Here is a 27,719-nt window from a genome sequence, read left to right on the forward strand (position 1 = left end):
TGTTCTTGCATTAGTCCTCAGATACTTGATATCCTCCTCCTGTTACCAACTCAGCGCCTACTTCGAAGACGATACCATGGACGCCACAGGCGCCTGCGTTTACGGGCAGCAGTACTACCTCGTCTATCCGGACGGCGACGCCGTCAAATATCACAGCATGTGCTACGACCATGGCCCTTGCCAGAACGTATGCGCCGACAACAAATTCCCCATGCCCCCGGGCCTCGACACCCTCAGCGGTGGCAGGTGCCAACTTAGGCGGCGTCTCCACAGCTAACCTGATCAAGGGCTCTGTCCGCACGTGCAAGGAAAACGGCAAGGCAAACGGCGGTGGCTTCGCGGACCCGACTAACCAGGGCACAATCGACAACATGATGGACGTGGATGTTACAACGCCTGGATTTATGAGGATCCCCGTTTGCAGTCCCGAGCGCGCCTTTCAATCCTGGGACACGGCCAATCCGGGATCCAGCGACTTCTACCCCTGCGATATTCCACCAGGCAAGGACACCTGCGGGCACTCGACTTTTGTGGACGTAACTAGCAATGGTTCGCCTCTTGTCGATGACTGTCTTACAATCATTAAGAACATTGAGGGCGACGCAACTACGGACTATACCACTCAGGTTCTCGGCAAGAATCAGCGCGAGATTGTCGCGCATGCTTCTTGTCACTTTGGTGTGGAGGCTACCAAGGAGGGTGGGAATGCGGACTTCGTTGTTGGTGGGCAGGACGCCATTGATATTATCAAGGAGTCGGTTAAGCAGTTTGCTAGGGATGGCAAGGTTGGAGCAAAGGGCAACATGGATTGTAATGGCAACATTAAAGGTAAGCCGGTACTGTGAGGGATACCTATCTCGAAATCGTGCAAAACAGCCTTCAGAATAGAACCAAATATATAGAAAGCAGGAGACAGCGAAACAGTGACGGGATAAAATATTATCCTCGAGGATTAGTTAATATATACAAAAAAAGATAATCGTTTTATACAGTCAAGTCCTTTATTTACCAGGGGACCCAAACAGACACAAAAACTTCTTATCCGGGGTTGAGGCTAGCACGTTCTTGACCAAGTGCCAGACATTCAAATCATAGGCCTCGCCAATGTGGCCAACAGGGTCCAACGGGCAAGTATCCTGGATCCATTGATTCGTCACACCCTCCTCGTGAACAAAGGATGTTGACGGGGGAGTAACGAGCTCATCGTACTTGGACGCAATGATAGTAACACTGTTACCGGGCTGCGCGATGGGGGTACCGTCATTCAAGCGGTTGATGGCCGGGCCATCGGGACCGAGATCGTTACAAGCAGGGCAGCCCAGTGTATTCAGCACTTCGCCGACGGCTTCGCGCGAGTGGTTGCCGAACAGATATGCGAGGTTGTAGATGCCGGCAAATGAAGTGGAGTGCGTAGGTGGTGCGATGGATGCGATCTTGTCGACTAGGTGGGCGACACCCTCAAACTTGGGCACGTAGAGAGCCTGGAAAGCACCCTCGGAGTGGCCGACTAGGTCGACTTTGCTCTTGCCGGTCTTTTGCACCACTTCCTTGATATACGCGGCAATTTCGGGGGCGCTCTCGTTGATCGCCTTCAGGCCGCCTAGGAATGGGAAGCCATCGTATGCGCCATAGGTAATGGCATATGTGCAGAAGCCTTGGGTTTGCAGCCAATATTGCATGTAGTTCAGGTCCTCATAATATGTAGCGCCAAGACCGTGCAGGAGGACCACTGGGTTGAAGGAGCTTTCGCAGGAGAAATCGTTGATTCCTGTTGCGACAGCCGTGGTAGCCGCGAGGGCAGAGAGCGCCAACTTGGTGATAGAGGGCATTGTGTATGACAGGTGTGGTTATTCGTATTATGGGCCCCATGCTGCTTATGAAGGATTCTGCAGGTACCCACATCTCCTTTTTTTTTTCGTCTTCATCTCACTATCGATTGTTGATCGATGAGATTGTCCTGTGAGTGGCTGAGATCTGCCGATCCCCCTGGGGCTAAGTCGAATGCACTCTAGTGTAATCGGGGACATCCAATCAGAGGCGGAATAATAAATGAGCTTTGGATACATCATTTCAGCTCCATTTCACCTGTCATTTTCCAAGTATAATTGCGGTTTGTGTTGATTTTTAGACACTTTGTTATTTGGGCAATATAGCCGGAAGTCGCGGAACATAGCCCCTACACTATTGAACAACCATGCCATTATTAGAACTAGCTGAAAACAATGTTATTGTTATTATATGCACATGTGGGTATCGGGGTTCATTTTTATCACAACTGCGTGTCGGTGCAACACTGATTGTGTCCAAATACTTGGATCACAGCACCCTAAGATCAAATAATTAAATCGTGGCTACGGAATATCACGTCTGTGTGGAGTACCTGCATCCACACTACGGACTACCCGTATTCAGCGGCGAGGATTCTTTGGTAGATAACTCCGGCATAGAACTACCCCAAAGGCCGAGAGCGTGTCGCTTCTCGACTAGTTGCAGCACCTCAACCATAAACTGGCGCTCTGGACCTCCGTCCGGGAATGCTTCCCACGCTACTCGAGTGGGGAACGCAAGACGATTGATCATGTTGCCCGGCGCAGTGAGGATATAAAACTCCAAAGACCGGCAGATCCCGCAGCCCAAGTCGTACTGTTCCATAGGCGAGACACGATCCCCAGGCCGAGTATCGATCGAGGACAGGATCAATCGCACGGCATAGTAGACACACATGGTTTGTGCGAGTAGTAGGTTTGGATATGTGAATCTTGTTGGGGTGAAAATAGCCCCGGTGCGGAGGTCGCGGCGTTGGAAAATTGGGAACCCCTGGTCGCCGTGTTGTTCGGCTTCCTGTGGCGGCCCGTCAGGGTATGCGACAACCCAGTCTTCGTACCATTGACGGAAACGCGCTGTAAGCTCGCGTATTCCGTTCCAAAGCGTAGACTGTTTGACAGCCATTTCTTGTGTGCCCATGACAGACGTGATTTTCGCTTCTTTGAAGGCATCGGATAGCGCTAGTAACCCTGGAACCTCGGTAGCCATGTCAAGCAAATGATGTAGAATATCTTTTTGGGTCGTCCCTACTGACCACGGAATGGTCTTCCACTCTCTGCGGGCCAGGAATGAGGGTTGTCGAGCTGCCAGAGCCGCGCCAATCTGGGTTGTTAGATTGAGAAGAGGCAATTATGGAAGGTCTGAGATCTTACCCAATAGGGACGGAGTTCTGTAAACAAAAGATGTTCAACTCCATACATGTGACTTTCCGGCCCACGATGTTCGATCAAGCGCACTGCACCTCGGACATGAGCAGACACACCGCTCTGAGTAGTACGTTCAACACTCTGCTGGGGTTAGCATGGACTGAATGGATATCGTTTTTCATGGGACGAACCTCGAAAGCCAGCAAGAGAATCACTGTCACCAATGTTGACTCTGCTTTGGATTTTTCAGGGTCCACCAATGCATCTTGCAACGAACGTAGCACGCGGGGGTAAAGTCGGAACCCGGAGGCCTCGATCTGCTTGTTCTGCACAGAACGACCAAAGAATGCAACGGAGACGGCCTCGAACGCATCGGTGATGAGTGGAGAGAACATTCGAATCCCGGCGGCAGCTCGCAGTGCACCCGCCCTTCCGGATTTTATATCCACTTCTGGACTAAATGCATCCACAAATCTCTCGACAAACACGTCCACCGCAGGTCTTTGCATGCCCATAACTGAGATCGTGCCAGACGAGTCGGACCCACTGTTTAGCGACATGCGCTCGGAGTCGCTGTCATCGTCATCCTCAGTGTGCAAGTTATTGAAGTCTTCAACCGGGGAATTTATTAACAGGCGATTCCGGACCGGCATCGTTGACGAAGGACGCGAAGGGTAATCGTAGGATTCATACGCTAAGATTGTCAGCACGGGTAACCTTTTGAGGAATCTTTTATACAACATACCTTCCCTGCCTTCCCACGGTCCAACAGGGACCAAATCTTTCTTAAGGCCGACATGCGCGGTCCGAATGTCGCGAACAAGATCATCCACTAATGGGTCGGGTGCAGAGCGAATAGACTCAAATAAGCTCTCAAGCTTGTCCAGGCGATGGAGATCTTGAGCCCCAGATCCTGCACAGACGTCAACAATTGTTTCACATCCACCTGAGTTTGGCACACGCTACTGAGAAGAGTGGGCGGGGCCAAACGTACCATCCTGTTTATCGTCTATTCTTGCCCGCAGCTCGCGGATCTCCGCCCGCAGGTTCCGAATCTCTTCCGCTTGGCTGATGGGGCGGGCTTCTTCGTCGGGTACATGCTCATACACGCATTTGGAAGGGTAGCCATGGGCACAGCAGGCGTGGCAGGGCTTGACTCGGTCACACTGGGAACAGGATCCACGTTAGCCATGCCAGTGATGCGTTACCAGTGGGACGCATTCGATGGGCACGGGAGCGTCCCGAACCCAAGAGCGATCTGAGCACGATGACGGGGGTAACGGACCTTGACTTTACGGAGCCGGCAGACTTTACAGGACCGTGATTGACGGCTCGGACCCTTCCTGACTTGTGAGTCGGGGCCAAATTGTTGCGTACCACTGATCATGGGCGGCAAGGGGATCTCAAAGGGGGGTTGAAGGGAAGGGTTCTTCATCCCGAGCCAACGACACGGCAGGATTTAGGCGAGCCAGATTTCCGACGTGGAAGTCCGAGATCTGCTTGCTGAGGGGTGGACCCGTCTTACTCTCGGACGGTGTTGACACTGGCTAGTCTGACATTAGTCGACGCCTCTGCAGATTTTGATAGGTGCGTGGAGGTGAATAGGTGGGATCGCTCCACCATTCCCATTGGGCCCGAATTTGGTGGTTTTCATTGGATACCCAGGTATATTGGCATTGACACTTTCATGGGTGAAGAATTAGAGATGAGCCCTGGAGGCTACGGGGTAGTCGAAATGGACAAACCGGAGCCAGTACTCCGTACATATTTGTTGGTGAGAATAAAGACCTTGGCCTTTTGGGTTCGGTGAGTGTCACGTGCTGCCAATATATGTCCAAAACTGCATTGGAACCCCACTGGATGCCCGTTTCTTTGGCCTATCTTTAGATTATATGTAGTTATTGAGTAGATATCTTTCGTATAGTCAGTGAATGCCCCGAAAGACGTCAAAAAAGACATTCCGAAAGAAATGAGTTTTATACAGCTGTCAATTTGTATTTGGTCTGTCAGTATTCGACCTCCAGCTGTTTCAACCTACCCAGATCGCGCACAAATTAATGTCAATATACTACCGAGGAATAAAAATCAGGAATGAAAGCTGCCATACACACTAGGTATAGGTGCTTCACGTGGAGATACGAATCCTGCAGTCTCCATACTGGACAAGAAGTATCAGATGCCCGCGAAATGACACATATAACACTCATCATGTTCCTGGTCGTCCCACAAGAAATTTACCTTAGCTTGATTGTGCGCCCCCTTCGCACACCACTTCCAGTCCCGAATACACAACAAACAGATATGAAGTCCCGCCATTGGCCATGGGCGAAGTCTCTCGCAATGCAGGCAGGCAAAGAGTTCAGGACGCTGGTTGGCACCTGAACTGGCTTCACTTTGCTGCTCAGATTCGGGGCCACTTGAAAGTGACTCCGGGTTTTCATCTTCGACCTGCTGGATACCGCTCTGAGCCGTCTTTGTGTCTTCCTCTACCTTGATCGAAGTTTCCGTCACATTCTTGGACGTGATGGTTGAAATGGTAATGACAGTGGTTGTTGTTGTACTTTGCGCAGAAGTTTCGACAACGGGAGGTGTAACTGTGACTCGACTGTGGTGACCGGAATCTGGGTACAAACATTTGGGTTGTTCGGGCGCGGTGGTTGTCGGCGTAGCACTAGTGTTTTCGGAGGCCATCCCCGCCTGTGAATTGCTGATGCGGATGTTTGTTTGGGGCGCTGGTTCGGGGAGATAATACGGCCGAGCTCGTCCCCCACCTCCTTGCGACCTCCTAGCTCGAGATCTCTGTGTGATCTTTAGTCCGGACCTGATAAGCAAGTGGACTTCTTTGCCCATCTGGGCATGTGATATACTCACATTTCGGTACCTTATGCGGCAAGGCTCGCACATTTTCCAGAACTCCTTCCCTGCATCTTCAGGTGCCCGAAACAAGTCCTTAGGCCTGTCCTTTTTGCAGCTGTGACACCACCTAGTCTCTTCAGCCATTGTTGGATTCTGTGGTAACGTTTCAGATCGATGTAGTAGACTTCGTGAGGGGAAAGAGTAGTCATAGGTAGTAACTTTTAGGGCGGAGGTGAGCAAAGAGAAGTGGTCCAAGTAAAGAGTGGAGGCTTTAAAAATGAGGAACAGGTGTTGTAACTGAAGCAGTAGATATATGGTAGTATAAAATAAGTATTGGTTACAAGTCCACCGGCATAAACAGGAAAAAGGGTAGGATTGTGTTGACGGACCTGTGGCTGTTATTGATTCTCCGTCTTGGCTGAAGATATAACATACAGCTCTACCCAACGCTATCTAACGTCTAAATAAGTCTATAGCCTCTAAAGCTCTAAATATTGGCCAATCGACGTCTATGTGACCTTCAAACGCCAAAGTAACGCGTATCTAACGCGTGACGCTCCAAATATCATCCAAATAATCTCTAGCTACATCTAGCTAAATATAAGTAATATCTATGTAACGTTCAGCTAACGTCTAAATGATTAATTAACTAACGCCTACCTAGCATTTAGCTGGCTCTTAGTAATGTCCAATTAGCGTCCAAATGTGAGGGAGAGGGTATACAAGTGGGACGAAAGCAAGATCCATAGCGCTGTTCTAACAAATGCCTTAACTGCATTAAACACCAGATCTGAACAGGGGATAGCAAGCGCGGGTAAAAATTCGATCTTCGAATTTTACATCTCACTAATTAACTGAAAACAAACACTTTTTGCAACATTTCCTTTCTTGCTAGCCCGTTCCATCTCAAGAAGCGCTTGATCTAGAGATTCCATATCCCACGCATTCGGATTTGACGGTTTATTCGACACGACTTCTTCATGCTCCCAGGGCTCATCAGCACCTGGTAATATCGGTAGTCTTGGAGGTAAGTTTGCGCTTTCGATCATATCGACTCGGTGTAGAAGATCCTCATGCACAGCACTGGAAACCACTTTTTGCATTGTGATGCCGGCAATGACGTGGCGTAGATCGGGCTCAGCAGCGTGGGCTTCTTTTCGGATCTTCTTTAGCGAGAGTTCATAGAGTCGATATGGTAAAACTTCGGAGTCAATCGTAGGGTTGTGACTTGGGGCTGGACTGCCAACGAGAGTGACGCGAGGACTCTGTAGTTGTCGCTGCCGCCTCACTTGAGGAATGTTCCTGGTGATAAGCCTGGTGCATTGTGTTGCGGACATCTTGGAGGATAGAATAGAGATCTCAATTGATGTAGACACTGGACAATCTGGCTCTTTATCATGAGAAAAGGATAGATATATGGTATCTATTCACAAATAAAATAAATCGTGATTCGCAAACGAAAAATTTACAACGTCACCTGGTTTACTTCTCAAATCATGCCACTTCGTTTGAAGTGAGAATGGAGGAAATCGGGATCTTTGGCGGCGCGGGATATTGAGGGGTTGAGTGGCGCGGGTGTCATGCCACTGATCTTCTTCAAACCTTTGCAACATAACTAACCCTTGCTTTCACTCAAGAAGGACCAGTTTCTAGGTCTGCAACTGAAGAAAAAAGATTACGATATGAATTCCCATGGAGAGAGAGTGCTAGATGGCAATACACCCGAACATATCGGGTGGTGCCTCCGTGGAGACCAATTGCACCTGCACATGTACCTGTATGTACCTGTATGTACCTGTATGTACCTACATGTATGGAATACACCAGCAAAGAACAATATGTGAACATATGCAATCACATCCCAGAGTGACCCATCCTCCTACATAGGGATCCCTGATGGAAATCTACCTTTATTCATGGATGCCGAGTCAATGCCGTCCAGGTGACGTCGGGAGGGAAGCCGATGGTGAGAAGAAGAAGCATCATTCCTATAATTACAGAAAGCAATAGCCAATGGAGCCACTGGAGGCGCGAGGGAGCCCAAGCATCCGAATAATGAACCGAAATATATCATCTATTGACCACGATATCCCCCATATTCAAAAGGTCGGAGGGCGATGCCGATGTATACTCCCCACCATGAAATCATCCATGCAACCCTGAAGGCTAACTCAAGCCGTTATCGTAATGAGTCACCTCCACATAACTAGAATTTTGGATGTTCTGTTAAATTGTTCAGATAGCTGCGTTGCCTTTTCATTCCTACTGCTCCCTTTACAGTTCCTCGCCTCAGTATCACTATCATCTAATTAGGCTCAGGAATATCATATTATGGACAAGCCCGCCCCCGCAACTGTGCAAGAGCCCGTGCAAGAGCCCGTGCAAGAGCCATGGCACTCGGCATCGACAAGCGTGGCTGAATATCCCGCTAGTTACCCCACGGGTCAAAACGGAAGCTTCGACGAAGAAGCCCCCCGGTCGGCATTTTCCGTTGTCGAACCCCCAGCCGAGCTCTCCACCCTCACAACCCATCTCACTGGTAATAGTACCGATGACGCATTCCCAGATGGAGGGCTGCAAGCATGGTGTGTTGTGGCCGGCTCATTCTTCCTCTTGATGAGTACGTTCGGCGTGATGAACACGACGGGAATTCTACAAAATTACTTCGCTACTCATCAGCTGGCCAGCTACTCGCCAAGTGCAGTCGGTTGGATTCCGGGATTGTTCACCTTCTTCGGTCTGAGTATTTCGGTTCAGGTCGGGCCAATGTTTGATCGATATGGACCTAAGGGCCTTCTTATAGCTGGAACTGCATGTTATATGACTGGCCTTCTTCTTCTGGCCGAAAGTTATCTTTACTGGCACTTTGTTCTTACCCTTGGTGTTCTTTCTGGGACTGGCGCTGCCCTCTTGAGCACAGTCGCGTTGGCGAGTGTGCCTCAATGGTTTGATCGAAAGGCAGCCCTTGCTATTGGGATTTCCATGGCGGGCGCAGGTCTCGGTGGTGTGATATTTCCATTCGTGCTCAGAGCTGGATTTACCAACCTTGGGTATAAGTGGACGATTCGACTGCTGGCGTTAGTGGTGCTGATATTGGGTATGCTTGGAACGGTTCTGGTCAAGGCACGCCTTCCGAAGGGCAGAAGCAAATCGACTATCAACTTGCGTTCTTTGAAAGATGCGAGATTTACCTGGCTGACAGTGGGCCTCTTTGGTAGGTTGATTCCTGTCCAGGATGCGCATGGTAGGAGAAAGGAAATGTTGACCTGAAATTGAAATAGGACTTGAGCTCGAGGTTTTTGCTGGTCTGGGTCTGTATCCAACGTACGTGGTCATGCAGGGGTTTTCTACCAATACCAGTGTCATCCTTCTTGCTGTCCTGAGCATGTGAGTTGAATTGGATGTTGATGGTCTCTCGAGCAAAGTGTTAACTAGTCTGACACAGAGCCTCCACGGCAGGACGACTGATGGCTGGGGGTGTGGGTGATCGCTTTGGGAGAATCAACACCCAGACTGCGCTCATTGCTTTGGGTGCATTGGCAGTCTTTGTGATCTGGCTGCCGTTTGGTAACACCCTTATTGGGCTTTATATGTTCTCGGTCATCTTCGGGTTGGCCTCAGGATCATTCTTGAGTCTTGCACCAGCCTGCATTGGGCAGATTTCCAAGGCTAGCGAGGTCGGTGGAAGGTTCGGCCTGACATATTCAATAGTCAGTGTTGCGTGAGTGTCAATACTACCCAGCTTGCCAGTTCGTCACTAATGAGAACTTAGCACACTAATCTGTATCCCCATTGGTGGCGAGATGCTCGACAAAGTTGGGAAGAGAGCCATGGTTGCATATTTGGGAAGTGTTCTAATCGTGTCTCTTGGTTTCTTCCTGATGGCGAGATGGGCCTGTTTGAGCTACCGATGGAGGTGGCAGGCAAAGATCTAGAGTTGAGGAAGAAACTAGAGAGGAAGCTCCAAGTTCAAAATCGATGTTGCATTCCAATTCGTAACAACGCTAGGCTAGCAAAGCATCAAGTACAGAGGGTTGAAAATTATCACGAAACTATTGTTAGTTGAAAGTCGAGCTGGTTGTAATGCGTATGTCGATGTGTCAGGAGAACTCGATCGTATGACCATCAAGGCCATTCAACAAATCCTGCAACGGAGTCGCAAAGCTAGTTCTGTTCACCCCCTTGAGACTTGGTATACTCGTCGCTGTGACCTGTCAGTGTTGGTCCTCAGAGGGAAAATCCAGGATATCCCTACATATGTTTGTCGAGTTCATCCATATGCTTGCGCTGCTCCTTGACCTTTTGTTTGAGACGCTCAAGCCTATCCGCGGGTAAGTTTATTTCTTTACATTGGGATCAGCGCAACTCACTTCTCCAATTCTATTTGTCGAATATACATCCCTTCGTGTGCAGCCTCGCGTCTGGCGAAAGAGTCCTTCCTAAGTAGGGTCAGATATGACGTCATCCATTTTGGAGGGTGCCGGCATACTCAGGGATGAAGCCGGTCGAACCTATGTCACCTGAACCCATGATTCTTGGAGTGGCGGATAGCGATCGGACAACAGTGGGATTTGCGAGACGGAGAATGGGTCTCGAAATTGCTTGCATGTCGGACAAGTGGTTTATGTCGATCAGATATGGAAAGGGATGTCAACCTTGAGCTGTCACACAGCGTAAGACGATATGTACTTCGAGCCAGGATCAAAGTTCAAATATTGGATTGTGAATTAATTGAAGAGATCGTAGGGAAAACAGGTTGGTGCAATTCGCAGTATTTAAATGTCAATGACTTCACAAGTCAGGTGACCATATATGGGTTGATGCAGTCATGCATGATTGGACTATCCTCACTCACGACAGCTGGACGTTACCCGTGATAGGACTGTCGTACCACTGGGCCTCCATTTTCTTGCCATGTCCGGATTGGGTGTGCTACTGTTGATCATAGTGGACTTCTGACATACAAGTACTACTTCACAAATATACAAGTCAAAATTCTCGAATTGAGATATTAAACCAAATCATCTGAAATATGCCAGAATCATTTTACAATACATAGCGGAATCCCTTCTGCAGCCGTCTAGCGGCGGCAATATCAATCCCCTCAATATCAGCAGTAGCCTGCAGCCGACGAATATCCTTATCGGTGAGTTGAACTTCCTCATTCTCCATACGCTCCTGGCGTTTGTTGAGCATGTTCAGGTTGAAGTATAAGTAGAGAGCCGCAAGACCACCAATTACCTGTAGCGCAATGCAAACACCCATGGCCGTGGGGTAATGAGGGCCCTCACTTTCAATATATGTGTAGGGGGTCCAAATTGAAGCGCTGTTTCCAATTGAGTTGAAGAATGCGAAGGCTGTTTTGATTAGCTTGTTGATCAATCGAACACAGAATAAAATATGACTGACCGACAGCACGCTTAGCGGGTGGACGAGGAATGGAGCTCGCGAGCCAAGAGTATAAAGTTCCATTCTGAGCGAACACGAAGACCATCAAGAAGAAGGAGAAATATCGTGGTCCGAAACCATCGGTTTTCATGAAGATGACGAATCCAATGATGGTGATTGGGATCGGGTAGAAGAAGAACCAGAATCTCTTCTCGAACTTATCAGAAGCCAGGGAGTGGCAAAGGGAGTATACCACCATAAATAGATACGGGGGTGCCACTAGCACAAGAGTGATGGTTTCCTCCAAGTTGAGCGTCTGTACCAAAGTCGGGAAGAAGTTTTGGAAGCCGGAGGCTCCAGTAATGCACATATACGCCAAGGCGAACACATATGTCTTGATGTCGGTCATGGCGAGTTTGAAGCCCTCAAACTGGCTTTTGCTGCCCCCTTCATCCACATCGGCCTGACCAGCCTCAATGGCAAGACGTCGCTGGGCAACTTTGCGCATCTCTGGGGACAAAAGTTTCCATGTCTCCGGGAAGTCGGGGAGAACGAAGCAAATGACCAGTCCGATGGCACAGGTAATGGAACCTTCAATGATATAGAGCCATTGCCATGCCGAAAGTCCTCGGTGGCCTCTGAGACCGTTGAGGATACCCGCGGCGATGAGATTTCCGAAAGCGCCACTCAGCAGGGAGCCGGAGTAGAAAATACTCATTCGGAAAGCCAATTCCCGCTTTGTGTACCACTTAGATAGATAGAAGAGAATGGCGCAGAAGAAGGGCGCTTCGACCACGCCAAGAATGAATCGACAGGCCACAATGCCTCCGTAATTAGTGACTTGACTTGTCACGGCCGATACCAGCCCCCACGCGCAGGTGAAGAATCCAATGTATAGGGATGGTCGACCCATGTAGTTCAGCAGCATGTTCGAAGGCACCTGCATGAGAATGTATCCAACAAAGAGAATAGAGAGACCAGTTTGGTATTCTGTATCATCGAGGCTGAGATCCGCTTCCAGGCCTTGGAGCTTCGCTGCGGCGTAATTGTTACTGCTTCTATTAGCATTGACCACCTGTTATGGATTGTCCAAGATATTACCGATCGATATAATTCATCAGGTACACCAGGATAGCCAGTGGCATAATCAGGGCATCAATCCGCCTGCGCAATTTCTTTTCGACAACTTTCTCTTCTTCAGTCAACTCTGCCATATGGACAACTTCCTCATGGCTCAAGTCCATCTTCGTCCCCAACTCCGCCTCGGCGATGGCATTTTCGGTTCCGACCATGATGTTCAGATGAAAATAGTACTCGAGCAGGGACAAGGTCCCGGGGTCGGCACTCATTTATATACCGGGAACGGCATGGACCATGTCATGCTGGTCCGGAGATCGCATTTACCCCGTGAATTCGGGATTCTGGAGAAACGTGGGGGAGTATCAGTTTGCGGGGAAACCCGAATGCGGAAATCTTGAGAGCCGATCCGGGTTGTATGACGGTCTTGACGATATATGATAGGACGTCTGGGAAAGGTGCCGTGACCCCCACGGTGGAGTCACAATCAGCCTGATCACCAGTCCCTTACCCCAACCCTTTTAGCCAAGACTGGCCTCTCATAACTTTCCTTCGGCTCGGACTTTGTCCGATAAAGGTTGTGATCAGCCGAGAGCTGCATTAAGGTCAACCTTATTCCTCGGGTTGATTAAACTTGGGTGGCGAGAAGAAGGCAAGAAGAGACGGCAAATACGAGTGTATTGATAATCTATGAACTCTCGGAGGAAAAGAGAGAGAGTAACCGGGGATCTATCTATGTTGTACCTGGAAGTCCAGAGTCCGGGGTACCATCACGTGACGGACCTTCCAACTTGTGTCGTCACTCTGGGAATCTTGCCCAGGTGTCTTTTGGTCAATTTAGAAGTGACAGGACTAATGATGTAATTTGCTAAGGAGAGCGTTTCCCAGTGTCGATCACTGAAGTCAACAGATATACCAGTTTTCTTTTGACGAATAATAAGATCAATACAATTCTGCTCCGTACGGAGTAGAGGGCTCGCTCGCACTTTCTCCGTGTGGCTGAGCTCGGCCGGGGTAACTCCTAGACTTTATCTCTGTTTCTCGGCCGGGATGTCTTCAGGGCCTCCCCTTACATAACTACCGATTATAAAGTACCTCGGGATAATCTCAATTAATATATATTCAATCTAAATGAGTAGAGATGTACAGGGTCTATAGCTATCTGCAGGAAAGAAAAGAGAAACATATACTCACACCTCTAGGTGTTAGCATATGGAGAAAAATCACGTCTAGGAATCGAAATCTAAGTTTTGGAAAGTTGAGAACCAACCACCCCCTGAAGGTCCAACCCCCAATCACTGGGCCGTCTTGGATGCCTTGGTTCTCAATTTCATGAGAATAAACACGAGGGCATACGAACTGACCACAAACAGAGCCACAATACCGGTGTCTCTCCAGCCATAGAAGTAGTCCATCAGGTTGATGGTGACGAGGTAATCGGATCCACGGGTGTATTGACACACGCGGCATCCTTCGGTGGCATCGGGATTGATGAGGTTCATACGGGTTCCCATGGTTTGCATGAAATCGCTCAGGTATTCACCGCAGGTGGTTCCATTGGGTGCGTCGAACTTGGCGAACTCTTGCTCCTTGCAATTGACTTCGCGATCGAACAGGCCAAAGACCAACATGCTACCCATGAGGTAGTTGAACGGGTTGAGCCAGTAGATCCAGTAGCGCCAGAAGCTGACAATTTGGGCGTAGGGGACCAAGACACCACAGAAAGAGATCATAGTCTAAAAAGTGCGGTGTTAGCTGAAATATTCATGAAGGGCGAGAATCAAAAAAACTTACGCCCAGGACTAGAGGGTTTATCATGGCAGCCATCTGGGCGTTCGGTGCATATGCAGCGACGAATTGGCCTAGGTTTGTTTGTTAGTTGGGGTCAATGTGAAAACGGATGGCCAACTTACCAATTCCAGTGTAGAGGAACTCGTAGAGGAAAAACACGAAGAACATGCTACCGCTCTTGCTGGATTCAACTGCCATACCCGCTGTCCAATACCAACAGTTGAAGAAAAGAGCGGCACACACAACCAGATACGGGAATTCCGACACAATCAAGGCGAAAGTGAACGCCTTCCATGAGTACATCTTGGCTTTCTTCTCCCGTGCTTCGAACAGATCGCGACGTTCAAGGAAGGTTGGCTGCAGTTGATTGATGACACCGGGAGCGACAAAGATGGCATTGAAAATGAAGAATAAGACACTCTGGAGATCAGAAACGGAGTCACCGATCATCCAGAAACTGAATCCCACAAACAAGCCAGATGAGATGTGGAGGGCGAACTTGTTGTTGATGTAGTCGGAGTTTCGGTATAGGGCTGTTGAGGTACGTTTCAGAACCAGACTTGTCTGCTCCCAGAGGGTAGTAGCAAACTCTCGACCATCATCGGTGGTAGCTTGCGGCTTCGACGCAGCGGTCTCAATGATCTCGTCAAGCTCCTTAAGCATGGCACTATGTTCAGGTGACTCCAGCCAGACCTTGTTCCAATCTCTGCCCTGACTCAGTTGACCCGAAACAACATCAATCATGTGCTCAGCGGGGTTAGTCTCAGGCGGGCATGGCGCTCCGTAACGTGAGAAGTAGCTTTTGATGCCCTGCGAGTTTTCTCCGATAGGACCGAAGAAAACAGTCTTGCCTCCTTTAGCGAGAAGAAGAAGCTGATCAAACTCGGCGAAAAGCTGCGCAGATGGTTGATGCACGGTGACTAAGACAGCCTGGCCAGCATCGGCAAGTCTGCGAAGGAATCTGACTGTGTTATACGCACTCTGGCCATCAAGACCGCTAGTGGGCTCGTCGAGGAAGATCAAGATACTAGGCTTAGAAACAAGTTCGACTCCGATAGTAACGCGCTTGCGTTGTTCGACACTCAATCCAGCTCCGACACTACCGATCATGGTATCAGCCAGATCATGGAGTTCGAGCAAGTCGATAATAACGTCAACGTAAGCAAGTTTCTCTTCGCGTGGAGTGGTAGCAGGTTGGCGCAATAGAGCAGAGAACTCCAATGATTCCCGAACTGTTGCCATACGTTCATGAATGTCGAGCTGCTCAACATAGCCGGCTGAGCGTTGGAACGAGACGGGCAATGGACGGCCATCGACCATGATAGAACCATTAATAGTTCCTTCAGTTTTGCGCTGAGCGAGGACATCGAGTAGAGTTGTCTTACCGGCGCCAGAGGAACCCATCAAAGCACCGAGCATACCAGGCTTCACCCATCCATGGACGTTGTCTAGGAGGACTCGGTCACCGCTAGGTGTCTGAACTGTGTATGAAAGATCCTTCCATGTGAAGACGGACGTGTTGCGGACCAACTGGTTGTCAAGCTTTGGAGACTCATCCTTGGTCGGAGAAACCCGCTTCTCTGGACTCTGGCCTTCTTCGTCCTTTTGCTGGTTGTTGACGTGCTTGTGCAAGTATTCACGGGGGATAACCAGAGTGCTGCCCGCCTCGGATGGTGACTGCCACCTCGAAGTCGCGACAATCGTGACGAAGACGAACAAAGCCCACCAGGCCCAGTTTATTCCGAAGTTGCGCCAGACATGGGAGTGACTGTATGAGAGCGACGCTAGATAATTGTCGCCAACCACGAAGTTCTGGCCTTGGATCGCGCCAGCCACACCAGCGCAAGCTTGGTGGGCCTGGACATTTTCATATCCGGGGCCAGTGGGGATCAGATTCGTCCCGACGCATGGAATGACGCTCTTGCCATGGAATTCTATACTCAGTAAGGCCTCGAACCCATAGGAAAGTGGGTCAATCCAGAAAATCCAACCGAGCCAAGGGTGCATTGCAGGTTTTGGGATCATGTAGCCAGTGTACAAAACGGTGCACATGATCAGTAAACCCGAGACCTTGGAGGCTCCATCGAAGGTAGAAAACAAAGCTCCGACGGCTCGGAAAAGAGCAGTCATAGTCTGTATGTTTATTAGTTGACAGCCATGTGAGCAAATTGAATGGCACTTACCATTGTTGTTGTGAAGACAATGATCCAGTAGGAGAAAAAAGCTGCAGCAGACATTGAGAGTCCCACCATGAAGTACAGAACTAGACCAAACATGGAAACCTGGAAAAGCAACACAGGTACGTCGGCAGCGATTTGGGCAAGACAGAAAGCGGCCGGGTGGAAGTAAGCGAAGCCCTTGTGCTTGATCAACACAGGTCTTCCAGAAAAGGACTCGTTCACTTCACTCATGGCGAGTAAGCTGTTGTAAAGAAGGGAGAAGAAAAGGGCACCGGATTTGATGAAAAGTCCGCCAGAGTTATCGGGCGCACTATAAAACAGGGAGCCGGCAATCAAGGCCTGACATAGTGTGGCCACCTGCTTGATGATGAATGTAGCTTTGTCGCCCCAAAGGATCTGGTACTGACGCTGCACGCAGATCTTAACTTGGTCAAGGAAGCCAACGGTGAAGGGACTGTTCTTGGGCAGGCTTTTGGAAGTTTCAAAAGCCACGCCTTTCTTAAACTCTTCGGTCCGCTCACGGGCGAGCTCGGAGTCTGGGTAAGAGTAATCTGCTACCATTTGAGTGTAGATGGGTGATTTTTCATACTCGGCTCTCAGCGCCTCCGCGTTGCGCGGGAAGCGGTTCTCGAAGCCAGGTCGAATTCTGCGCTCGGTCGGTACGGTGACACTAGTGAGGTAATCCGCAACGTTAGAGCCCTCTCGGCAGATGAATCCAGCTTCCTCCATGAATGGCCTAGCTTGCTCTCTGGTGCCGTAAAAGATCTGTTCTCCTTCATCAAGCACGAGAACTTTGTCGAACAAATCGTAGATGCCGTTACCAGCCTGGTAAAGAGTAACCACGGTCGACAGATTGAGTGTATCGGTCATAGCTCGGATGGCCTTTGTCCATTCAAGTGCAGTGGACGCATCAAGGCCACGGGTCGATTGATCCCAGCAGAAGACAGAGCCTCGAGTGGCCATACATTCGATGATGGAAACTCGCTTGCGTTCACCACCGCTGACTCCACGAACGTACTCATTACCGACCTTAGTGTGCTCGGTGTGAGAGATACCGACGGATTCAAGGAGGAACTTTTTCGACGCTTGTTGGTATTCCGAGGCAGTCATACCGTCCGGCAGCTTAAAGGGCACCTTGAGGCGCGTGGCAAAGTCCATAGTTTGACCAACCGTTAAGGTTGGGAAAAAGATCTCTTCTTCGGTGTTCATCACAATCTGGCCGCGGAACTCTTCAGCCTCCTTCGGCTGCATAGATCCAAAGCGCACATCGCCCTCCACTGATTTGTATCCTCCACGTCTATTGGCGAGCATTTTCAACAGTGTTGTACAGCCAGAGCCTGGGCGACCCAGCACAAGCAACATTTCACCGGGCTTCACGCAACCATGGCTCTTGTTGAGGATCGTCCGTAGAGGAGGCTTTCGTCGGCCTTCTTTGATTTTGGTGGGAATATTGAACTGGGAGAGAACAGTCTCATTCACAGCGGCTTCTGAACTTATTACCTGCACAGAGAGATCCTGCCAGGTGACCCCAAGTTCCTGTTTCCTGAATCCAGCTGCCAAGTTGCGATCGTTCTCCTCCTGGAGCTTGGCCATCATGCTCCAGTCATTTCCCTTGAGATTGGGGCTCTCCTTGCCGGGAGTCTCGTCGCCTGTGATGGTCATGGCGCTTTCGGTATCGAATTGGATATCGTCAGAGCTTGCGCCCGCGGCTTTTTCTGACCCGTCCATGATGGCGGCGAAGAGAAGGAGGGAGGCGTTGAGAAATGCCGTTGAGTATTTCGTGGACTATTCAGATACTAACTTAAGGGGACCGCATCCTTTATGAGAGTCTCAGGGACCCACGCCAAAGTGGCCCCGAAAATCCGAGGCCGAAGCAAACATTGCTTTGTTATTGGCAGCATTGAAATTTCTGTGCGGAGCCCCGATTGATAAAATAAACATTCCGCTCTAGAACTCGTATTAGAGTCATAAATCGATAAGCCCAAAATAAATCGGAGGCGCATTTTGGACCCGAGCCGCTGACTAATCGGCTTATTCGCTTAACCTCAGCTCCGATTGGAGTCTTGGCACCACGCGGTCCCCGTAGCGGTGCCGACAGGTGGGCGACCTTGGAAGGAATTAAATGTGGTGGAAGACCGAAGGCCGAGCAGGATGTTCATTGGACGAGAACAGTTGCTTGTCGGAAGAGTATCCATGGATGACACTATCCTCCGTACGGTGTACACAGTTGATAGCAGACAACATATCCTTGTCTTCCCCCTTAAAACCCTGCGCATTGCACATATGGATGATGAATCTGAGGACTGATATAACCGGTCTATGATAAGATCTGCTGCCCTAATGCATGTACTTGAGACTTTTTGATCTCTGACCGACTTTCGATTCATCATATATTTGCTAGCAGATCGGAGATTCGAAATAGCAAAACGAAACGGACGATCTGGACCCTTAATCTTCTCATATTTGCTCGCGATACAGGATAAAATCACAACATCTGATATCAATCTCGAACCTAAAATGCCAGCCCTCAGCGGAGCCTCACGTAAGATCATTGAATGTTGCCTAAGAGTATCTGGTGACCTAGCCTACCTACCCCGTATAGTTGGGCTCGGGCTTTGAAACACAGCCATCAATAGGCCTTATGGGTAGAAACCTCGAATTCGGCCTTCTAATTTACTTAAGCCATTTGTTTCACTCTCACATGGTAATATACATCCATGGATATAAGAGATTTGGCCGGAATTACGACTTTACTCCGTTTAGATCCACCATTTGCGTACGATTGCAGTCTTGGCACCCAAGTTGCGCCAGATGTCCGATCCTTTCCTAAAGAAGTAAATAAGTAAAGCATGGTCAGTGTAAATCGACAAGAAGCATGTATCCACGGATGTTAAGCTGGGTAGAAGTACATTGTTGTATATGTAACTATCGTATTGTATATTTTCCAAGGTATCCACCGCGTAGGATAAGGAACTCATTCCGAGTTGCCCTCGAGTCTTTGGCTGGCAATTTTATGAGACAACTCGAACATAGACCTTGCTAGAATTTCCAAAATGGGGATAGTGCAATTCATGGATCTTGATACCCAGTTGCGCAGCTCCACAGCCACATGTGAGTCAACTCCATACTCAGAGGCCGGATTGGAAGGATTGATATTTTCAACCGGGATAGAGAGATGCGAGGCAATCTTCCTGCTGAGAGCATCGCAGATTATTATGGTGGCTTGATCCACCGTTTTTGCAGCATCAAGGTCAACCTTCAATCCTTCCATCGAGTCGCCGAGCGCAATGGATTTTCCATGACCCTGAAACTTGTACCGGAAATGAGCGAACAAAGGTGCGTCGAAGTTCCCAAGTGATTCCATTTCTTTCCATTGGCCGAGACCAGTTACCAGTTGGGCTGCTCTGCCCGTCGACTGAGAGATTGCAACTTGTATCAGGGATAAGAGTGTTGGCGTGTCAGTGCCCTGGAATCCTTGCCGTTCCATCTTTGTCGCTAAATCCCTGTTTTCAGCCAGATAGCCAACGTCTGTGATTGTTCCAAGATCCAAAGACACTGCTGGAAGACCCAGACTTCTCCGATAAGCTGCGAATGCGTCCATGAAAGTGCAGCCGGAGGCATAGGCAGCCTGTGTTGCGTTCCCAATAACGCCGCTGATAGACGATAACATCAAGAAGAAATCAAGATCTGCGGGGAGGTGGCGGTGCAGATTCCAGGTGCCATGATACTTCGGGCCCATGACATCCCGATACTCGTCCAACCTCATGTTTTCAATGTGGACATCCTTGAGGACCATGGCTGCCTGGATCAGCCCCCCGTATTGGAGGCACGGAATAAGACAGATCCTGAAGCATTCGTTGAACTGCAGTCTCGTCGGATATGTCACAAGCTCGTGTGGTTATCTGGGCACCTTTCTCCACCAGGTTCCTCACTGTCATCTGAGACTCATATTTTGAAAGCCCGCTTCGATTTACGAAAATCAGGCTCTTTGCTCCATTTTCCGCCATCCACAAGGCTACTTCCCTCCCAATTCCACCAAGCCCACCAACCAGCATGTAGGACGCGTTTGCTTGGAACAATGGCTGCGTAGCTCTAGGAAGTGTGGCCTAAATCTCGTTAGCTGGAGGCAGGTCGGCGTTCTTTGAGTGATGGGGTAAGCTGTACCGTCACAACATCACTATCTTCCACCTGAACCACAACGTGCTGCTTGGTTTGTATTGCTGCTATTGCTTCTTGGATTTTTGAAACATGATATACACCAGTAAAGCCAGGCCCTTTGAGTCTTTTTTCGAGGAACAACCGAAAGGCCTTCGGCCATATCTGATTGACAAGGTCCCTCCTCTCCCTCTTGAGCTCAAATATATTGACTGTAGACAGGGAGATGTTCGGGGGGGCATGACAATAATCGGGCCTTGAGGTTGCTTGTTTGAAGTTGGATTAACCGACCGAATGGTGCAATGCTGTTCTGCAGAATCCTTTCCTCTGCAGTCTCGAACGCGACTACTACGTTTGCTTTCTTGCCCTCGGTCAACCGTGACACTCCCTTGGCTACATCGTCCTTTCCGCTTATGAAGATATGCTCTCGGGCTATCCCGAACCTCGAGCTGAGCAAGTCCTTTTCGTCCGGGCTGTACACCGTCGCAAAGATCCGAGCATCCGTCAGCAAGTACACTTCCAAGAGTGCTTGGCCGAAATGACTTCCGGCATCATGGACGAGAACGGCATCATTCGACTCGACCATTGACAGGTGGTTCACAACATAATAAGCAACGGTATATGCTAGAGGCAAAGTCGAAGCCATCTGTAACGACATCTCGCCATTGATCTTTTGGAAAGCTGATGCCCGATCGTGATAAAAGCTTTTTGCAGTCCCAGTCCCAAAGCAGGCAACCCGGTCGCCTACGGTGATGTCGTGAATGCCAGCGCCCACCTTGTATACTATGCCGCTGCACTCCATACCGAGGGTGTCGTCTGTTTCCCAATCAAAATAGTCTGGCTGAACATCCCATTTATTTAGGCCAAAGGACAGTACCTTGATTCCAACATAGCCGGCTGGGAGGTCTGTCACCTGCAAATCACCAACGAACCCGGGGTTATCGAATTTCCTGGAAAGACGGAGAGGTTGCTGGAGGTTATGGAAAGGCTGCTCGGATATAGCATCCGTATCATTAATGCTGTTCATCGTCTTGTTTGCCTTCGGATTCTCTAGTACTCGTGGAACCAGAATCTGCCCATTTCTCTCCGCATACTCCGTATCTTCATCTGAACTTTCACGGAGGAATCGGGTAACCAGAAATTTTGTGATAATGTCGGCAGCTTGGGATTCAGAGAGAGGATTTTGAGCATCCAGGTCGAGGGTGATGATCGGATTGACCCCTGATTCGGCGCGCGCTGTTCTTGCAAATCCAACCGCCAAGGCTGCGGTTGGGTTGACGGACTCAATCGTTCCTCCCCTTGTGATCCAGAGAACTCCTCCACTCTGTGTAAACAATGATTTTATCTTGCTGAATGTAACTTCATTGGCAGAGGCCAGCAGGGAGGACTTGGAAGTATCCAAGACCAAACAAATCTGCTCCTTGCACTCCAGATTATTGACATTTGTCACATTCACCTCACATGAGATCTTCTCAAGCTCAGTGACTAGGTATCTAGCTTCGGCTTTGTCCCCACAAATGATGGAAACCTTTCTGGACGACTGATGAATCTTCCCTTTTTTGGCCACGATAAACTGATGGCTCTTCTCGGTGTCTTGATCTGCATAGGCATCAACCTCCGTGAAATGTGCATCTTGCAGGATCTCGTCCCACTGACTCTCTGTCCAACCACTCTGACCCAAGCAGAATTCGTCTGCGGACAAAGAGTGCAAGGCACTGAACAACAGATTTTTCAGCACATTCTTCTTTGGGTGGAAGGGGTTGATTGCAATCAAATAACCAGATGGTCTCAAAAGATCATGGATTTTGCTAAGTGCATTTTCCTCACAACGTGCAGTGCACAATCCGTGAGGCAGGATTATGATGTCGAAGGAATTTCTTTCAAATTCTTGTTCGGTGATATCCTTGTCAAGATCCAGGGGCTTGCATTCAACCCATTCTGACCATGCCTCCAGCCGCTTCGAGGTATGCTCAAGCACAGAAGCGCTTTCGTGGGCAAATGTATATTCCCCGCAATAAGGTGTCTCATTAAGCGTCACAAGATGCTTGAGAAATATCTCCGCTACCTGGCCTGTGCCAACGCCAAATTCAAGGATGGATATGTCTGGCTTTCTGTGGCCAATCAAATTGACATACTTTGCAGCTGCTCGATACGAGGTGTCCGCTGAGAATATATCCCAGAACTCGTCCAAAAGGCGGTCGTCTTCGATGACGGTGGAAAAGTCGACTTGGTTTCTGATAATAGCCACAAGGTTCTGGCCAATGACCGGGAGCAACCTTCCCATCGGGATGGAATGGATATTTTCCGAGTGAGCTGGTGATATTGAGCGGTTATCATCATGTCGTTCGAGCACATCTTGGAGGTAACACCGGAATCTGCGGTGAGAAGTATCCAGCTTCATTGCTTCAGTTTTGCTGACTTCCTCCAGCGCTGCTCTGATGAAGCTGGCTGCAATCTCTTCGTACTCTTTCTGCCGGGCGGGCTCTTGAACAGTACTCTTCTCGGTGAATATAAGTGACGCATTATCGCTGGACAAAAAGCTAGGATCGGGCTTCCAGTCAATCTGGTAAATTATGCTATCTTTTGTCTGCGATGCGGGTTCATGACGCCCGAGTCGCGCACACCGTAGGCCACGAAGTGAGATAGTTGGCTCGGTTTCGAACTGCTTCTCGTTGCAATTGACCGCGACTATATATGCCATCACATCCTTATTTGGCATCGGGCGCACGTTAGTACAGATACTCATGGGCTCTCCTGCGGAACAGCTCAGACGCGATGATACAACCATCTCTTCGATGGAGACAGGAATTGCAGGTCCTTCCTCAATCCCCATACCCCGGGGTAAAGCTGCAAAAATAGTCTGGAATATACTATCCAAAGTGCATGGATGAATCAAAAGCTCATGCTGAAATGATGCAGGCATCACGGATAGTGTATCTGGTACAGTGACTTCTGCAAAGCACGCCCCATCTTTGGTCGCACGTGCTTTTGTCATATTCGCAAAACATGGCCCGTATTCCAATCCGGAATTTTGAAGCTTCTCATAAAAGTCTCGGACGTCAATCACTGATACTCCATGTACTTCAGTCCCCAAAGGGACCGTTGCATAACCATCAGTGTCCTCGGCTCCATCACCTGAAACGCCGATGCTCTTTTGTGTCCCGACCAAGCCAGTGCAATGTTCAATCCACCTATTCTCCTCCGAGATGGAGTATATATGAAAGTTGTACAAACGTTCCTGGTCTTGTGTCGACTTCTGAAGAGATACCATAACCTCGACAGCAGAAGTTTCACTGAGAACCAGGGCTGATTGTATTGCCACGTCTCGCAGGATGTATCTAGCAATCTTTTCTTCTTTGTTCAACTGTATTGATGCTTCGATTGCCATTACCAGATACCCTGCGGCAGGGAAAACGACGTTCCCCTGAATCTTGTGATCGAGAAGCCAAGGAAGCTCTGAGGTTCGAATATAATTTCTCCAGCGAGGCTCAAATGGACATGCCATGTTGTCGGGCGCACCGAGTAAATCCATCCGCGACGATATTCGGTTCCGATACATCTTGCTCAGTCGTGGCTCTATCCAATAGGACCTGGTGTGATTCCAGACATAGGTTGGAATATTTGTCAGTAGCTGCGGTGTGCGACCTTTCTTGGTCCCCGCAGGCCTGTTGATCGTACCGAAGTCAATAGGGTAGTTGAGTGATACTAGTGTGGCAACTGCGCCGAGAGCTGTAGTGACTGCGTTGGTCTTTCGCGTGAGGATGCTAATATAAGTTATATCGGCGGCGTTGAGCTTCGCATCAGCCTGGAGAATTTGCTTTATCGGCCCGGAAAGTGCCGCATGGGGACCAATCTCGACGAGACAATCCACAGAAGGCTTTTGGGCTGCCCCAGCCCTTCTTATTCGGGTAGCCCCTGTATTCCCACCACGCTGACTATTTGTCTCAAAACACAAAGTCCTCAGGGACTGGGCAAATTTGACTTGCCCGACCAAGTTAGACACCCAGTAACGGGCGTGCAATTCTTGCAAAGGAGCCATCTTTCCAGTAACCGAGGAAAAGAACAATGGCCATTTTCCTCTCTTGTCTTCCGTTATCTGATCCAGTCCTCGAGGCTGGATATGTCCTATCAGGCTGTGGTACTGCTCGGCAACCTGCTCTATATGAGGAGAGTGATAGGCGACACCCACTTCAAGGCGTCGGCTGAACACCTGCTGATCTTTCAGTGTTTGTGCGAGCGCGTCAATCGCAGGTATATCGCCTGATATCGTTACGCTGGATGGACTGTTGATACACGCGACGACTAGCTGTCTAGGTTGGAATTCGTCCAAGTAGGGCTGTACCTCTTCGGCAGACATGCCAACTGCCATCATGGCACCTCTATTTGGTTGGTCATGCAAAAGCTGGCTTGCTACAACCCCTCGGTAATATGCGACTGACATTGCATCATACATGCTGAGTGCACCAGCTGCGTATGCCGCGGCAATCTCCCCACTGGAATGTCCAGTCACGGAGTCTGGGTGTATATTCCACGATTGTAGCAAGTCGAACAGCGCGATCTGCAAGGCCGTGCACACTGTCTGGCTGAGACTTGGATGGTTCAAGTCGGAGTCCCGGGGATTCTTTGCTATCTCCCCTGTTTTCAACATGTCAGTGTGTGGGACGTCTGAAAAGTGGTTGTCTATGTACCTTCCACTGTGAAAGGAGCTCCGATGTCACTCAGAAATTTGTCGATTGCCAAAATTGACATTTTGAAGATAGGATAGGCCTGGAGCAGTTCCTTTCCCATACCAGCCCACTGCGCGCCTTGCCCAGTAAAGACAAAACCAAGCCTTGGATTCCGAACAGCGCTCCTAGCCTTGACATTCTGGGAGAGCGAGGTTGCCAAACCCGCGATCGTGTCTCCAACAACGGCTGCCTTCCATGGAAAAACAGAGCGCCGCTCATTGATTGTGAATGCAAGGTCGTCGAGAAACTTCTCTTGGTCAACTTCGTGTCCCCTATCGCTAATGTAATTGCTCAGAGCCTGCTGCTGCTGTGCACAAGTTCTTTCATCAAACCCGGAGACCATGAATATGCGAGATAAAGCAAGCGGCGAGCTAAGGAGGGTCTCAGCATGGTTGTTGGTCGTAGTTGATATGACTGTGCGGTGTTCGTCGAGTCCCCAATTAGATAGACAGCCTTGGGCATCTTCGACAATGACATGGGCATTGCTTCCACCGTATCCAAAACTATTCACAGAAACGCGACGAGGCCCTGTGGTCTCCCATGGCTCAGGGCGCAATTGAACCTACCGATGTTAGTCTCCAACTTTCAACTTGCCCGAATATCCGAACCTTGAGTTTCCAGTCATCGAGTGGAATGCGTGGGTTGATTTTCTCAAAATTCCTGTTTGGCAAAAACATGCGGTTTTCCAACATCAGCACTGCCTTGATCACACCTGCCACTCCACTTGCACCTTCCAAGTGGCCGACGTTGGTTTTGACGGAGCCAATCCGCACAGGGTTGTCAGGTGGACGACCAATTCCAAAGACACGAGCGATCGCCCCTGTCTCAACTGGGTCTCCGGCCAGTGTGCCTGTCCCATGAGCTTCGACAAAATCGGTTTCCGAGGGATCCAGATCAGCCCGTGCATACACGCTTCGGATCAAACTTTCTTGGGCTGCTCCGTTGGGTAGTGTTATCCCTGCAGTGCGCCCGTCTTGGTTGGAACCCGTGCCTCGTATCACGGCCCGAATCTTGTCGTGGTCGTGTAACGCCTTGGCTAAGGGTTTAAGGATGAGACAGCCAGCTGCCTCGCCTCGAGCGTACCCATTAGCCTTCTCATCAAAGGTATGGCATCTCCCATCTGAAGAGAGAAACCTAGGGCTAAATCAGTCTAGTCTTTCCGGTCGTGGGTAATTTTTCACATACTTCATCATGCTCATCGTCGACATAAACTCGTGACTCAATACCAAATTGACTCCCGCTGCAATCGCTGTCGATGCGTCCCCTGTCTGGAGACTTTGACATGCCAAATGCAGTGCTACAAGACTTCCCGAACAGGCTGTGTCTACCGTAACGCTGGGCCCTTTCAAGTCAAAGAAATAAGACAGCCTGTTTGCCGTCATTGCACGAGATTGTCCGGCGTTTGTGCACTGATACATGGGCACACACTCGGGATCCCGAAGTAGGAGATCCGTATAGTCTGCAGAGAAAGACCCCACGAAGCAGGACGTCTTTGTGCCCATGATGTTGGCCAGAGGAATGCCAGCTATCTACCATCAGCCTTGAAAACGTGATTCGGAGAAGTAACTTACCATTTTCAAGGCCTTCATATGCTACCTCCAAGAGCAACCTCTGCTGGGGATCCATGGCCTTATCGGCTTACAGTTAGATGAGCTCGAAAACACTCCAATTTGTGCTCACCGCTGCCTCGTCGCTTGTCATGTTGAAGAAAGGCGCGTCAAACACGGATACATCCTCTTCCAGAAAGTGGCCACCCTCCACATTGATCTACTCCCACATTATTGATTATTCCCACTCCCATTTCATGTATCACTTACCGTCCCATGGCGAGCATGATCTGGGTGATGAAATGCTGCACTGTTCCACCTTGTAGCTGGAATTGGGCTCCATGCCTCTTTACCCGTGAGAATCATTTCCCACAGCCTCTCGACATTTTTGGCATCTCCTGGACCCCGGAAGCCGATCCCCACAATTGCTATCGGTATACAAGATCCAGCGGCCGAGTTTGCCAGATCATCTTCTGAAATGGTCGCTTTTGGGGGTCTGACGCTAGATTGTGGCGACATTATTGTGTTTGGTTCGCTGGAGGTCGCCGAATAACCATATATCGCATGCCAGGGAAAAGCGAGGGTACTGGGTTTTCTCACGCCAGGGCAATGAACTTTCCCGCATCATAGTCATCGGTCTACTGGGCCTTTTGACGCCATCCATTTTCCATGACAATCTACGTCGGGACATGTGGGAAGGTGTCACATCAAGTCGCAGCGAGGTAAGTATCCGGGTGCAACCCTCAACGGCGAAACAAAACTCAAAGCCCATGAATATCTCGATCTGAAACACTTTTTCTTTGGCTT

At 49.5% G+C, this 27,719-nt stretch overlaps 10 protein-coding genes across 10 annotated transcripts; 2 read left to right on the forward strand and 8 right to left on the reverse strand.

Moving 5' to 3' along the window:
* Positions 1 to 170: 170 nt before the first annotated feature.
* Positions 171 to 935, forward strand: N7489_005193 (uncharacterized protein; the record flags this gene model as incomplete). Its single annotated transcript, XM_056710945.1, has 2 exons — positions 171 to 828; positions 910 to 935. 2 exons carry the CDS (start codon positions 171 to 173, stop codon positions 933 to 935), a joined length of 684 nt encoding a protein of 227 aa, XP_056569366.1.
* Positions 936 to 1,001: 66 nt separating this feature from the next.
* On the reverse strand, positions 1,002 to 1,829 carry N7489_005194 (esterase/lipase family protein; the record flags this gene model as incomplete). The annotated part of the gene is made up of 1 exon (XM_056710946.1): positions 1,002 to 1,829. The coding sequence occupies one exon, from the start codon at positions 1,827 to 1,829 to the stop codon at positions 1,002 to 1,004; it is 828 nt and encodes a 275-aa protein (XP_056569367.1).
* A 562-nt stretch (positions 1,830 to 2,391) lies between these two features.
* On the reverse strand, positions 2,392 to 4,578 carry N7489_005195 (uncharacterized protein; the record flags this gene model as incomplete). Its single annotated transcript, XM_056710947.1, has 6 exons — positions 2,392 to 3,147; positions 3,198 to 3,332; positions 3,383 to 3,885; positions 3,937 to 4,104; positions 4,186 to 4,357; positions 4,477 to 4,578. The coding sequence occupies 6 exons, from the start codon at positions 4,576 to 4,578 to the stop codon at positions 2,392 to 2,394; spliced, it is 1,836 nt and encodes a 611-aa protein (XP_056569368.1).
* Positions 4,579 to 5,363: 785 nt separating this feature from the next.
* N7489_005196 (uncharacterized protein) lies at positions 5,364 to 6,191 on the reverse strand (the record flags this gene model as incomplete). Its single annotated transcript, XM_056710948.1, has 1 exon — positions 5,364 to 6,191. One exon carries the CDS (start codon positions 6,189 to 6,191, stop codon positions 5,364 to 5,366), a length of 828 nt encoding a protein of 275 aa, XP_056569369.1.
* A 692-nt stretch (positions 6,192 to 6,883) lies between these two features.
* N7489_005197 (uncharacterized protein) lies at positions 6,884 to 7,384 on the reverse strand (the record flags this gene model as incomplete). Its single annotated transcript, XM_056710949.1, has 1 exon — positions 6,884 to 7,384. The coding sequence occupies one exon, from the start codon at positions 7,382 to 7,384 to the stop codon at positions 6,884 to 6,886; it is 501 nt and encodes a 166-aa protein (XP_056569370.1).
* Positions 7,385 to 8,378: 994 nt separating this feature from the next.
* Positions 8,379 to 9,982, forward strand: N7489_005198 (uncharacterized protein; the record flags this gene model as incomplete). Its single annotated transcript, XM_056710950.1, has 4 exons — positions 8,379 to 9,261; positions 9,329 to 9,434; positions 9,493 to 9,768; positions 9,820 to 9,982. The coding sequence occupies 4 exons, from the start codon at positions 8,379 to 8,381 to the stop codon at positions 9,980 to 9,982; spliced, it is 1,428 nt and encodes a 475-aa protein (XP_056569371.1).
* Positions 9,983 to 10,211: 229 nt separating this feature from the next.
* N7489_005199 (uncharacterized protein) lies at positions 10,212 to 10,577 on the reverse strand (the record flags this gene model as incomplete). Its single annotated transcript, XM_056710951.1, has 4 exons — positions 10,212 to 10,251; positions 10,303 to 10,368; positions 10,418 to 10,486; positions 10,537 to 10,577. 4 exons carry the CDS (start codon positions 10,575 to 10,577, stop codon positions 10,212 to 10,214), a joined length of 216 nt encoding a protein of 71 aa, XP_056569372.1.
* Positions 10,578 to 11,093: 516 nt separating this feature from the next.
* On the reverse strand, positions 11,094 to 12,727 carry N7489_005200 (uncharacterized protein; the record flags this gene model as incomplete). Its single annotated transcript, XM_056710952.1, has 3 exons — positions 11,094 to 11,404; positions 11,457 to 12,487; positions 12,537 to 12,727. 3 exons carry the CDS (start codon positions 12,725 to 12,727, stop codon positions 11,094 to 11,096), a joined length of 1,533 nt encoding a protein of 510 aa, XP_056569373.1.
* Positions 12,728 to 13,807: 1,080 nt separating this feature from the next.
* On the reverse strand, positions 13,808 to 18,211 carry N7489_005201 (uncharacterized protein; the record flags this gene model as incomplete). The annotated part of the gene is made up of 4 exons (XM_056710953.1): positions 13,808 to 14,248; positions 14,307 to 14,374; positions 14,426 to 16,436; positions 16,487 to 18,211. 4 exons carry the CDS (start codon positions 18,209 to 18,211, stop codon positions 13,808 to 13,810), a joined length of 4,245 nt encoding a protein of 1,414 aa, XP_056569374.1.
* A 1,246-nt stretch (positions 18,212 to 19,457) lies between these two features.
* N7489_005202 (putative polyketide synthase) lies at positions 19,458 to 27,431 on the reverse strand (the record flags this gene model as incomplete). Its single annotated transcript, XM_056710954.1, has 11 exons — positions 19,458 to 20,345; positions 20,416 to 20,589; positions 20,648 to 20,850; positions 20,930 to 25,017; positions 25,078 to 25,273; positions 25,327 to 25,927; positions 25,974 to 26,499; positions 26,551 to 26,890; positions 26,937 to 26,994; positions 27,046 to 27,132; positions 27,183 to 27,431. The coding sequence occupies 11 exons, from the start codon at positions 27,429 to 27,431 to the stop codon at positions 19,458 to 19,460; spliced, it is 7,410 nt and encodes a 2,469-aa protein (XP_056569375.1).
* Positions 27,432 to 27,719: the final 288 nt, after the last annotated feature.

Source organism: Penicillium chrysogenum (genome assembly GCF_028827035.1).
Source record: "Penicillium chrysogenum strain IBT 35668 chromosome Unknown utg000002l_segment0_segment0, whole genome shotgun sequence".
NCBI classification, from domain to species: domain Eukaryota; kingdom Fungi; phylum Ascomycota; class Eurotiomycetes; order Eurotiales; family Aspergillaceae; genus Penicillium; species Penicillium chrysogenum.